General features: G+C 40.4%; 1 protein-coding gene across 4 annotated transcripts in view; it reads right to left on the bottom strand.

Annotated features, from left to right (window-relative positions):
• RAPGEF4 (Rap guanine nucleotide exchange factor 4) overlaps positions 1-14,414 on the bottom strand; it is a 158,455-nt gene that overhangs the window by 73,775 nt on the left and 70,266 nt on the right. For all 4 annotated transcript variants that reach the window (XM_063341029.1, XM_063341030.1, XM_063341031.1 and 1 more), the window contains 2 exons: positions 9,272-9,344; positions 8,151-8,215 (listed from right to left, as the gene is read on the bottom strand). In XM_063341029.1, coding sequence (XP_063197099.1) covers positions 8,151-8,215; positions 9,272-9,344 — 138 coding nt within the window. The remainder of the gene's footprint in view (positions 1-8,150; positions 8,216-9,271; positions 9,345-14,414) is intronic.

The following is a 14,414-nucleotide window of genomic DNA, read 5'->3' as shown; positions in this document are numbered from 1 at the left end:
TCAGACTGCCCTTGCCAGCCCTGGCAGGTAAGGCAATATGCTGTTTCCCCAGACAACTGGAACTGAGTGTGATGTTCCTATTGAAAGAAGATCCCACATTTATTTCCCAATATGGAGTATTTTACAAGTTCTAGCATTTTCTAGGAATTTCTGTTATTTTTCCATTATTTATTTTATTTATCTAAACTACAATAGCAACACTCATTCAGCTAGGCAAGAGGAGTCAGAACAGGAAAACGTCTCTTCAGCCAAATTGCCTTTCCCGTGCTACCCCAAGCTCCTCTCTAACCCTTTTGTGGGGAAAAGGATACTCAGGGAGGAGGTGAGAACTTCCTTACTCTGCTACCCTGAAGAAGGCCAACCGTGTGAGTTAGATCCCCTCCAAATCACAAGATTAACTAAGTAATATATATCACTTAGTTTTTCATTTGTCTATTGATTTCTGAACAACTTCTCCCCACTCCCAGTGACTCTTAGGATTATCACACCAAGGACCGATCACAACAAGCTCCTCTAAAAAAACTCATTTGAAATGTATGAACACATGTGAATTCCGTGCCTTACAACATTCTAAGTAAACCATCATCTTTCTGTCTGACAGCTGCTCCACCTTTTCTGTGACTGCGAGTTCTTTGTAGCAGAGGCCTCCATCCCCCCTTTGCATCACAGCACCCAGCACAAACAAGAATTACAAGGCTTTACCATACGCATAAATTGCAATAAAGGCTAACACAAAGATTAAAAAAAAAAAGCAAGAGAAGTGGAGAGCACCAAAAATAACAACAATAACTGCTCGAGGGGACTGTTCGTTCAGACAAATACTGTGGAGATCATACATATTAATGCTCAAGTGTAAAATTAATGGAACTAAAAACTCATATAGTTTAGCTCTAACATTGACTTGAGTATATGGCTTGTTCTGCTTCTAACAGAGAAGGTCTCTCTCTCTCTCTCTCACTTTCCTGTACCTCTCATTTTTCATCTTTTTGCTCCTCACTCATGTAAAAACCCACACTACCCTGATTTGGACCTTGCAGGTAGTTTCACAATGACTCAGAAAGTCATTGCAGCACTTAAAGAAGGATACAGTTGCAGACACGCTTTTCCAAGCTCGGTTTCCCATTCCTGAGCAAAGGGGCAGTGTTTGCTTCTGGAATGTTTTGCAGCTGTGACAGGAAAGGGAGGCTCTGGCTTCAGGTGCTGACAATTCAGCTGGGCTGTGCTATTGGACACTATTCACTATTTTTCCCGTTATTCATCTTCTCCCAAGATAAATGTGTCAATTTGGTTATATTTTAAAACTGAAATACACCTACATATATTTAATCCTCTGTTCTTATTGCTCTTAGAAAATAAGGGTAAAATTTAAAATAAGAATATTCCTGTAGCATCTCTAGGTTGCAAAATTCTGCCCTTTTCTGCAAAAAGTTTAATTCATCTACCAAGAGAAGTCTTGCCTCCATCTTGTACCAACCTGACTGTCATTGTAGACAGCTCTATTTAACCTTAGGACCAGCACAATGAAAACTCCCCATTGTAGAAAGAATAGACCATATTTTTTCTTCCAAATTCAGGGAAGAGCTTCAAGGACCAGGGATCCTTGAATGGGATCAAGTATGCACTGAAGAGAAATTAAGTTATTTTGACAGTACACTGGTAAATACACAGCAACCTGGACCAAGGATTCTGGTCTTCTTCTCCACAATACTACTCATTCCTGTGTAGTAATAGATCAAACGAGAATCACTAATAGGATCTGCAGGTTTCCTATTGGGACTACTCTGGCTAGTTCTGTATTGGTCAGATTGAAGCTCAATTATATGATTCAATACAACTGAAGAAACTGTTTCCAATAGAAAATGCCATTAGGGTCTCCAGAATTCAGGGTAGACAATGAAATCATGGGTCGTAAATATTTCACAGATTATCAGGTAGCTGATAACAGAAGATGGAGTGGTGCAAGCTTTTCTTTGAGGCATCACTATTCACACTGGCATCTGGAAGGGAAGCCTACAGCTGTATATCATCTCCGTATGGCTGAAACTGCAGATAGTGATGTACCAACACCTTCCCTGGCGGTTCTGCAACAATTTAGTTCATGCAAAGCCTACTTATGTAAGCCAGCAGACCTACTAACAATTTTGTTTACATTAAAGAGCTCTGATGACATCTAAAGACCTTCACATTTTTCATGATGAAGTTCATTACTAATGTATGAAAAATGTATTTTTCACAGGCTCCTACTCATCTCACGCTCCTGTCTTTGTTATCTCTCTTGCCATATGCTGTCACCATGTGACTCATTGCCAGGGACTATATGCACAGCCTCTGCACTAGCCAAACTGTTACAGGCTGTGATAATGACTGAACCCTGAGCACTTCCACTTAGAGCAAAACGAAGAACTTGAACAGACCTCGAGGCAAATTACTTTCATATATGTGAAATTGGTGCCAAAATACCAGAGCAGCCCCTCAGAGTAATTGGTACAGTTAGGACTGCACAAAGAGATTTTTTAGAAATATTTGCACATAGTGCTTTTATGCAACCATTTTAAAAACAGAAAATAGAAGGGGGTTATTTTTTTAACCCTATGTTAACATTGTATAAGAGAACTGATTCTGGCACAGCACCCAAGAGAGGACAGGAATTAATGCCCACATATCACTGGGCAGTTAGATAAACCATCCACAGAGAAAATCAATTCTGTTACAGCACAGTTTCCATGTGAATGTTGGAGAGGTTACCACTTCCAAACACCTTGTCACTGCAGCTATAATCTTGCTAGAACACTGCCTGCTTTCCTGCTCTCTCTTTTTACTTTTTCTTGTAGGCTCACAATTTCATGTGAAACATTTCCCTTAGCATTCTGCTAATGCTCTAAAAACTCCACATTTGACAATCTACCGAATATGTTAAAAGATAAGCTTTCTCCTCGGTCATCTAGGAAAAGTAAATTGAAATATAGGGAAATCAGAAGTAAAATGATTGTGTTTATTGCTAGAGTAGCTAATATGGTGAATGAACATGATTATTACTGGTGTCTTGTGTGGGGTCTTCAAGGCTGCATCTAATGAATTGTAATGTCATCTTTACAAACACTACACTTTCAAATGCCCAGAGCTATATTTAAGGGCTTGAAAATTGAAATAAGTGAATATTCATTTGCCTGGAAATGTTGAAAATTGCAATATTTTGAGGATTAACACTTAGATTATATCCTTCTCTGTCAACTAAAAGATCTTTTCAAAATAATTTCATTAAATGCATTTAGAGTTGATAAAATAGAAAATCATGTTTTAGCAATCACTCAAATTATTTAAATGCGTAAAAATCAGCACGACACCTAAGCCTTATTGAAATTTCAGTAAAGAAAAGGAATCTACATCAAATTAACCGGGGAAGAAGATGGATGAAAAGGTGACTTTCAGCACATCCTAGAGGAGCTTTGCTACATCGAATATTACTTCGTGCACTAGGGGGAGCTCCTCCAACTCTTTATCACAATAGAAACCTAAGGACAACGTAGGGAACGTAATGGAAATGAAGCAGGAGAGAGATTTCAAAAAAACCAAGATATATCCTTCACCCAATAGCAAGAATGACTGTATGAATTCGCACAACTTAATCAGCTTATATCTTCTGTGTTCAGTGTGGTTTCCTCGGTACAAAGGAGATGAAGAAGCACTTTCCCTCTTTCAGGATGCATGCTTTCAATGAAGGCGGCACAAATTTATGTAGGTTTTCAACAGTCACAGAGATTAACTTCTACAAAAAGAAAGCTAGCATGGTTTTTGAGGTGAGATGTTTTAATTGACTGTGTCACAGAAAAAATATATGTGAGCAGGTAATCAAAGTCTGTACCATAATAAACACAAAGAACTGAAGTCCGTACCATAACAAACACAGATAAGAGGACTTCATTAACACTGCTCAGTCAGTCTCCATTCTTGAAATTCTCTGCTTTTGAGCACTTAACTTTTCAGCCTTCCTTTCAAGCAGATATTTTTTTGGGTGTAGTTTCTTGAGGATGTGGGGGTTCTTTTAGCAAACTGCAATATGGAGATTCCATTATGGAAAACAATCTAAAACTTCAGCTTGGATCATGAGCAGGGTTAGGACTTTTTCACTACCAACTACTTGATTAAATAGAAGAATTGTTATTAATCACAGACTTCTATTCTTTCTGTGGATTGTTCCTATGCTTTCTTATGTACAGCATCCACAGTTTGCAAAGGAGTTTAAGACATTTACTGATAGCAGAAAAAAGCATTCGGCACCATACCCCATAGGAGAGTGGAGATTCATACTCCCAACGGGTCTGTCCTCGGTTCTTACCCACATTCATTCCTGTGACTCTGCAATTCATTTCTGCAATGCCCTCTTCTTTAAAACTATCTTATATATCACATCTCCATAGAAGAATGGGATATTTTTTTACTCATATCCTACTTGGGCACCAGTAGAGGGTGGAAAAGCACTGGGGAGACAGCTGTGGTTTTCAGTTAGTGTCTGGCTTTGTAACAATCAAAACATTGCTCTGGCAACTGGAATGAGTGATTGCGAGAAAACCCACACCACTAAGCATCAACACAGGAATGCCCAAGTAGCCCAGGACCAAAGAGGAACGGTGTGGGAATTCCGCACAGGCAACGCGCACATCCTGTGCACAAGCTCGCGGTACACCTGTAACACGCCTCTCGTCAGCTGGTTTCAACTCAGGCTTTTCAAGGCTTAACAATATGGTTTATTTTGTTGGGGGTCACAAATGGCACTCCTGAATGCCAGAACAAGCCCCAAATGTGGAGCTCCTCGTCCAAAGGACAGGATTGCTAGTACATCACTGGTAAAAGCTGTTTAATATGTGCTCTGTATTTTCCCCCAACCTCAATGTCAGAGAGGTTTGATACATTTCAATTCAAAAATCAGCCAGAAGCATAATCTCAGCATGGCAAATTCAGCGTGGACAGGGAAAAAGTGGCCAAATTGTAAGAACAGGATCTTGCAGTGGGAAGCACCACGCAACCCTGCTGCCAGCTCTGCTGGTAATATATGGAAACAGAACCACTACCTATTCTGCCTGCACGCTGGAATCCGACCTCCCCTGTGTTCTAAGTACTCTTCTGTACCTTTTCCAAAAATGTATTTGAAATTATTATTGATTTTGTCATTTTGGCTTTAGGGTTATATTCATCTCACAGATCCAGCTATATCCAACTCTACCCCATGAGAATTTTCAAACTAGAGCTAGAGAGACTGGCACACAGATATTACACTAACTAGTTAAAAAGATCGAAGTTGTGTTATTTTCCCTTATGTAAGACAGCTTTAAACTGACTTTGTTTCCATTGCTCAAAATATAACCGAGGACAGTAGCATACTCTGTCTCAGTATTTTATGCTCAATTTAACTGCTGCATTGCATTAAATGATGTGCAATAATGTAACCCTAAATGCAAATGAATTCGTGTTTGGTAAAAGAAAATCTCTTTGCTGCCTTCTACAAATAGAATTTTTTTAATAGATTTTAATGAACAAGGAAAACTAAACATCCCCATATGGTGAGAAAATTTCAAGGCATGTATTAGAAGAAAAATCTTACGTTACTCATCAAAAACTAATAGATGTGATGGGAGAAAAAAATTAAGCTATGAAGATGAAACTCAAATAATTAGAAAATATGGAAAATCATCTATCAAAGTGTAAAGTCCTTGTAAAGGACTCAGCACAGACTAAAAGAGAAAAACATGCATTTCAAATTTCAAGAGTGGAATATATGGAATTTCATGTGAAGCAAATTATTTATTGTTATAAACTTCCCTGGAAAATTACAACACACATGCCCCCCAACATAAATGCATCACTACGATCAGAACTACTAAAGACATTATGTTATCTCCTTCTGTCGAAGAGTGTAATGTTTTCTTACCATATGAAAGATTTTGAGGAACTTTCTCTGAATCTCAGAAAGTTCCTCACTCAGTCTTTTTCTGGACATTACAGAGTAGCCTGCAGGCCTCTCCAAGCTATAGTTGCTGCCAGTCCCACAGGGATCATTCTGGCAATCTAAAGACATAAAGTAGTCTAAAGATGTCCTGCAAACACTTAGTTCCCTTTCCCTGGATGAATGTCCTTCCCTGATGCAGTAGTCACTTTAACAGTCATACATCACCCTAAAATAAGCAAAATATATGAAAATTACAAACACAGGGCTGTTTTTTGCTACACTGTTATTTTGTATTTCGAATAGCTGGCAACAATTCTGGGAATCTGGCCCTGCAATCCCAGTATCTCCCCGATCATTCAAAATTGACTGCAGGGCATGAAGATCGACATGTTGTGTAAGCGCTGTAACAGTTGTACAGTTTAAAATTGCGAGAATGAAGCTTGCATGCAGTAAACAAAATACCCGAGTATTTATCTCTGCTGCACTTACCTTTCAATTAACATAATTAAAGAGAACTGTGGCCATATGGCAAAACCACAGAACTAGGATTCATGAACCATTCCTACGCTGTCTAGGTTCTTCTGCCACATTTGTCATGGGACTGTCTGAGCTCCTCCAGGATGACACAAGGTGACAAGCATCTGTCACATATTTACTCTCTCACCTTCTCTCCACAGAAATGTGTACGGTGTGGGAGGGAGAAGGCTGTTTTATATATGTGTCTTGGAAAGGAAGTTAATACGGTTTGCAAAGGACCTTATTCCTGTAAAAGTCATTGAACAGTTTGAGCCTGCCCCAGCCAAGTTCTGCCTCCTACCCAGGTGAACATTTCTTTGTGTGGGAGGAGTCCTGTTGTGCTAGGAAAGCCCAGCCACTGGCAGGAGTATTAATCATTAAATTTTGCTTCGTTTCTAAAATACTTTGTACCAGAAAGCGTATACTATCCTTAGCTGAGCATCACTGCCCATTACTGGGGGAATATCACCTTCTAGGAAAGACAGACGTTTCCACCTTGTTACCTCTATCTGCTTCAGAAAACACAACATTTTTTAGTTGGGATCCTACACGCGATGCTTTCACTGAGAGGACAAGCAAGACCCCTGATCTGGCTTAACTCCAAGCGTAGCACTGAAACGCCAACATCTTAGAGAAGCACTGAGACTTAACTCGTAACTGTTTGTAAAATGCTTACAGAATGAAAGGTGCTATCTAAGTATCTAAGAGTTATTACTCAGTGCATGGAAAAATGTTTATTTTCATACAGGATAAGACTGTGTCAGGAAGTAGTACAGGATTAGTGAATAAGACTCTAGAAAAAGGAACTGCACACCGTTACATTCATACATTTAATCAAGGCTGAATATGACAATTAAGAAAGGTCAGTACCCTTGAGGAAGCAGGACAGACAGACAGGGAGAGGTGGAAGTAGTTATTTTCGCATTAAGGAAACACGCTAAAATATTCATTGTCTTTATCTGCTGTCAAGAGATGTTTTTTGTGTAACAAAAATACCTTTAACCTTTTAAAGACATCACAAAAATGCATCCAATTAAACTCCTATGTCCAGAAAGAAAGCATCCAAGCATCTGTTTAGTACTGCAATTTTTCTACTCCTACCATAAAAAATCTAAAGGTTAATGCCTGATACTATTTCTTCCCAGTATTATAATTACTTTAAACACAGCATAGAAATATTCATGAATTCTTTCAGGTGGATCCTCATCTGGTGACACTAAAGGCACAGAACTATTTTACAAAGGGGAACTGGGACGTTAAGCTGGTCTTTGAACACAGGAGAAAATTCACCCTGAACAAAGGGCCAGAACAATGCCTATGCATCAGTTAAGACTCAGTTAAGCCTTAAAATAGGATTTAATCGTTAATTTTATGATCCATTGGCTATGCTCTGGTCTTGTCACAGTGCTGCTTTTCTTCCTTACCCTCAACACCTTTCTGACAAAGATAGGACAACCAGATTGTAACACAAACTTTGGCAGCAGTACACGTTCTAATAATGCTGATCCTAAACAAGTTGCTTTCTCGAGTTATACAATACAATGTCTAAAGCATCCTTACAATTTGTACACTGTACTCACATCAACCGCATGCTTTGCATTTGCACTTGGTTCTTTTCAATTTAATACTGTACTTTTGTATTTTCCCCCTGTCCCCATCAAGAACAAAGGCAAAACTAAGTGTGATTTACCTTATTACAATTTTTAGAAACTTGGCAAAGTGCGCCGCTTGACATACCGTCCTTATCTGGCATTCCTAAAAAAAAAGAATACAGAAAATAAAAACATATGGTACATTCTTTAAGGAACAGTGGAGATATTCATCCACAGAACAGGGAGTTAGAGGGTTCAATACTTTGATAACATACACACTAATCTACGATTTTTTAAGAGCAAAACACATTTATTCAGATTAAATTTCCTCTTGTGAACACAAAAAAGACAAAAAGGTAACCTGTGTAAATACTATAAACAGTTTGTTAAATATAGTACTTTCTCACAACTTAATATCTGAAGTATGTATACAGGAGTTATTTACACTTTTTCATTTAACATTATCTGTGTTTTAGTACCTGAAGTCAAACGTGACATTGAGTTTGCACTAACTAGCATTGCTATGCTATGCTATTGTTTCACAAATAGAACATACTGAACACATAACTTATGGGACAACATTTGCAGATGCAATTGCTAGTCGCCACATACCGTCCTGGTTGGCATCTAAACAATCCTCTGGCAACTAAATAAAAGTACCTTGATTTACGGAAGTGATGAGTTCCAAAGGCTGCTCTTGGATTCAGGTCTACAGCACTATCCCACAGTCTGACAGGTGCTCATGAAGCAGAGACATACCCAAACTTACCGACGTAACCAAGGCCAGAGAGCAGCGTGTGTACTGCCGGCTGCCTGCCCAAGCACTAACCTAGGCTCCCAGGCAAGTCGTGTAGCTCGCCCTAACTAAAAAAATAAGCCACTTTGTCATATTTATTTTACTAGCAGGACTCATGGCCATGTTCCATGGAATTCATGTAACACTATAACCAGTTAAATGCTATGTGACATCATACAGTATGCTTTAGTCAACAGGCCTGGCTCATAGTCCAGATTTGTGTACAGCTCTGTGTACACTTTTATACAGTTGGGAATGCAGTTAGGCAAGTTCCAAAGTATTTCCTACTATACGCAGTGTTAATACAGTCCTAATATTGAATTGAATTTAACATTTAAATTCCACCACCCAAAACCAGAGAACTTTCATCTTCCCCTTTCCTCTCTTTTTTCTAACATCTGATGCCTATTTTCTCATACTTACTGTCATTGTTGGAGCCAGTTTCCATAACACCATAAGGAGGAGTGAGAAGTCCAGACATATACTGTCGATATTTCTGAAAGATAGCGACGGTACATTCAGTCAGGTATAGATGTATAAAGCCATTCAACAGACGATGTGGTATTTACATTTGTGTGTCTGCTGCTTCACATGCACCCAAGCAATCTGGGGCAGTCAGACATGTCTTCACTCTTAACGCTACAAGGCCTGCTTTCTTCACTGGAGCATACTGCCTTTATTTTATCAAAAGTTGCGGTAAAACAGTTCCTTCCTTCATCTTCCCCAAGGCATGACTTTGAGGGTCCTAATAAACCAATATTGTACCTGGTTGTGTGATTTCCCATAAAGGCTGTTTTAAAGTTCAGCTGAACCCAAGCTAGAAAGCTACTTTACTGGGGGGATGGAGAGAAGGCTGTTAACTATGGATTCATGAGAATCACGGACCACTACCATAGAATAGAATCATAGAATCTTCATGGTTGGAAAGGACCATTGAGATCATCAAGTCCAACCATACACACACAAAAAACCCCAAACCCCTACAATCTCAGCCACTAGAGCATGCCCTGAAGTGCCAAATCTAGATGTTCCTTAAATACCTCTAGGGATGGTGACTCAACCACCTCCCTGGGCAGGCTGTTCCAGTGCCTGACCACTCTTTCAGTAAAGTAATTCTTCCTAATATCTAATCTAAACCTTTCCTGCCGCAACTTCAGACCATTTCCTCTGGTCCTGTCATTATTCACTTGGGAGAAGAGGCCAACACCCACCTCTCTACAACCTCCTTTCAGGTAGTTGTAGAGGGCAATGAGGTCTCCTCTCAGCCTCCTCTTCTCCAAGCTAAATATGCCCAGCTCCCTCAGCCTCCCCTCATATGACTTGGTCTCCAGACCCCTCACCAGCCTGGTAGCTCTCCTCTGGACACGCTCCAGCACTTCTATGTCCCTCTTGTACAGAGGGGCCCAGAACTGAACACAGACTTGAGGTGAGGCCTCATCAGTGCCGAGTACAGAGGCACCATCACTTCCCTACTCCTGCTGTCCACGCTGTTCCTGATACAAGCCAGAATGCTGTTGGCCTTCTTGGCCACCTGGGCACACTGCTGGCTCATGTTAAGCTGGCCGTCCACCAGCACCCCCAGGTCCTTTTCTGCTGGGCAGCTTTCCAGCCACTCTTCCCCAACCTGTAGTGTTGCTTGGGGTTGTTGTGACTGAAATGCAGGACCCGGCACTTGGCGTTATTAAACCTCATACAGTTGGCCTTGGCCCATCGATCCAGCCTGTCCAGGTCCCTCTGTAGAGCCTTCCTACCCTCAAGTAGATCAACACTCCCATCTAGTTTGGTGTCATCTGCAAACTTACTGAGGGTGCACTCAATTCCCTCATCCAGATCATTGATAAAGATATTAAACAAAACTGGCTCCACAACTGAGCCCTGAGGGACGCCACTGGTGACCGGCCGCCAAGAGGATTTCACCCCATTAATCACAACTCTCTGGGCATGGCCATCCAGCCAGTTTTTAACCCAGCAAAGAGTACACTTGTCTATGCCATGATTCACCAGCTTCTCCAGGAGAATGCTGTGGGAGATGGTGTCAAAGGCCTTACCAAAGTCCAGGTAGACAACATCCACAGCCTTCCCCGCATCCAGAAGGTGGGTCACATGGTCATAGAAAGAGATCAGGTTGGTTAAGCAGGACATCCCTTTCCTAAACTCATGCTGGCTGGCCCTGATCCCTTGGCTGCCCTGCACTTGCCGTGAGAGCTCACTCAAGATGATCCTCTCCATGATCTTTCCTGGTATCAAGGTCAGGCTGACGGACCTGTAGTTCCCGGGATCCTCCTTCCAACCCTTCTTGTAGACAGGCGTCACATTAGCCACCCTCCAGTCATCTGGTACCTCCCCTGTTGACCAAGATTGTTGATAAAAGATAGAGAGAGGCTTGAGAGGCTTGGTGAGCTCTCCCGCCAGCTCCCTGAGTACTCTTGGGTGAATCCCATCCGGCCCCATAGACTTATGTGCGTCTAGGTGTAGAAGCAGATCATTGACTACTTCCTCCTGGATAATTGGGTGGGTTGTTCTGCTCTCCATCCTTACCTTCCAGCTCAGGAGGCTGAACACCCTGGGGATAGCTGGTCTGACTATCGAAGACGGAGGCAAAGAAGGCATTAAGTATCTCAGCCTTCTCCTCGTCCTTGGTTGCAACTTTGCCCCCCGCATCCAGTAAGGGATGGAGATTCTCCCTGGCTCTCTTTTTGTTGATGTATTTTATAAAAACATTTTTTGTTGTCCTTAATGTTAGTGGCCAAGTTGAGCTCCAGCTGGGCTTTTGCCTTCCTCATTTTCTCTCTGTATAACCTAACGAGATCTCTGTACTCCTCCTGAGTTGCCTGTCCCCTCTTCTAAAGGTGGTAAACCCTCCTTTTATTCTGAAGGCCCATCAGAAGTTCCTTATTCATACCATTTTAGCGTCAGATTTTAAATATACAGGATTTAGTGCAAAACCTCTCAACATTTAATTCCTAACACACTAAAAGTTTGTTGTGAAACTACAAGGTTATGAAACACACAAACCCAGCACCTCATGTTATGTACAAACACACACACAAACTGTATTATCACATGAAACTTTGTAACTGCAAAAATAATGTTCTTTCTACCACTGTAAACTACATAATTGTAACTGATGTCAGTAACTGGTATTTTTCTTCAGTGAATGTTGGTGACATGATCAATAAGGTTCAAAGCTCCGTCTAGGGCTTAAGAAATTCACAGAAGCTAAAAAAAAAAACAAGGGAAAAAATGTCCTTTTATCAAATACAAGCAAGTCAATGACTAAGTGAGACGTTTTTGTTTTCAATCATGCTATATTACTGTCATGCTTAAGGCTAAAGAATTGTAATTCCCTTTTGGAACTGTCAGAAGACAAGCTTGTGCAAGAGGTATGCTGGTGATGGGCATTAATAAAATGTGTCATGCAGTCCTTAGGGCGTGCGAGGAGCCAAATGGGAACAACCGACCAGCTGCAGTTCATGTAGGTTTCAACCACGCACACATAATAATTGAGACAGAAAATTTCCCTCCTAGTACAATTTAAAAGTTTTATCCTTTGCTCTATGGAGATGGTTGGATGCATTAACTTTTAAAACGTTGTCTGCTGGATTTTAACAGAGGCTCAAATTATCCTTTATCATTTCTTTTTCTTAGAAATGGATATGAAAATATCATCAATTCTAGCACTGAAGAGTGTCTTGCATTCTAAATAATAACAAAAGCTACAAAGATTACATTAATCTTAATAATCCAATCCTATTTTTAGACAAGCTATTACATCCTAAAGCTTAGTAACATATTATTTAAATCTCACCCATAATCCAGCTGAAAACTCGTAGGAGCAAAACTATGTTATATCCCTGGTCAGCCACACAAAATAAATGCTGCTTCATTTGAGGATAAAACTCTCCTGTTTTCTTTCGCAAACCATTTGCTTTCCCATACTCTCCTCCAGTCCTATGCCTGGAACTCAGTGAGAGGAAGAACGTGAGAAACAATTATTTTCTCAGTTCAACTAGTACATCACACACATAAAACAAGGGGAAAACTCATTTTCTTTTGCCAAATGAAAAGAAGGAAAGCACGTCACAAGAGGTTGAAATGACGTTTTATTCAAAGAGTAGATAAACATTTTGTTCTACTGAATTTGGTCTTGAAATGTGATTTAAAAATCGAAAATTGAAATGTTTCATTTGGGATATGATAAAATCAATTTGTATACGGTTTTTATCTTTTGTTCTTCCTCACCGTTCAGATGATACTTGTTTCTTTGTTCTGCTTTTCCCAAAACAGCATTTTCCCAGAAATACATTATTAGTCCACATTTAATCCACCTTGATAAGGAACTTGAATTGTAGGAAGACAGTCATTTTCTCTTTTATTTCCTGTACCGCATTCGCAGTCATCATACACTGCATAGCAGTTTCCCTTCTGATAAATTCTCTAATATTTTTCCTGGGTATTGTTCTCATGAAACGAAACATGGAACACACCATACAATTTCCAAAAGGTTTTGGGGCCTATTAACAAAAAAATACCTACAGGTAGAATAAGCCAGAATTGCATATAAGACTTCAAAGGATGCACCTAACCCCCTTCAGCCCCACCTCATGCTCAGGATGGCAAAGCCCACCAGGAACAAAGGCACAGGCTGCCAAGGACTCCAACTCTGTCATCTTCCACATGAAGGTGCCACCCTGCCATGGGATGAGTCTACTTACGAGTCTGATACAGCCAGCCCAGTGACAGCGCTGCCTGTGAAGGGGTTCAGGCAGCATTACCAGAAGAGGGACTAATTCAAGACATGGCCTCAGGAAGCTCAGTTGTTCAGACTCCTCCAGGGGACCTCTGCATAAATTAAACTACCTTCTATATCTGGGTATCTGGAGGGAAGGCTGCTATGATCGCCATATGGTGTCCCATGAAGATACCTCGGCGGGGTGCAGGCTGACATAGGAGGTATAATTTACACCTAAAATTGTGTCACTTCATCAGCCAAACTAAATGTCAAGGGACAGTTATTTGTCAAGGAGTCAGGGAAACACTTTGCTGGGAAACCTAAGGATGCAAAGAAAGAGGTCAGTAACTGCATAAAGATACACAGTATCAGATGGAGTAATGGAGTCCAGGCATGAGATCTCTCAAAGCTGAGATAATGAGGAAAACACAATACCGACTGTGAGACCTATCTTGTTACCATAATGTCTGTAAATGAAAAGAAAATGCAGTAAGTTAAATTGTACTGGTAGGTGGCATTTAAAATCATCCTGAAGATTAACGGACTAAATATTTACAAAAAGGCTTTTGAAAATGTATTCCACTGGTGGTATGAACTCTGGAAACGCTTTCTGTATGAGAGACAACAGCTATCAAATCATCATAAGCTTGTTTATTACTAGAAGTCTCCAAGTTCCGTAAATCCAACATGACAGCAGGTTTTAAAACTACACTCGGTGACCTATTCACTCTGTCTCCAGATTTCTACCAATTTATAAACTCTATCACGCAACAGCTTAAAGATCAGACACTTCCTGCATCTAATCTGACAGCACCAGTAATAAAGACAGTATTT

Source organism: Chroicocephalus ridibundus, chromosome 7, assembly GCF_963924245.1.
Source record: "Chroicocephalus ridibundus chromosome 7, bChrRid1.1, whole genome shotgun sequence".
NCBI classification, from domain to species: Eukaryota; Metazoa; Chordata; class Aves; order Charadriiformes; family Laridae; genus Chroicocephalus; species Chroicocephalus ridibundus.
The sequence above is the reverse complement of the archived record's forward strand: the minus strand, read 5'-3'. Positions and strand labels throughout refer to the sequence as shown.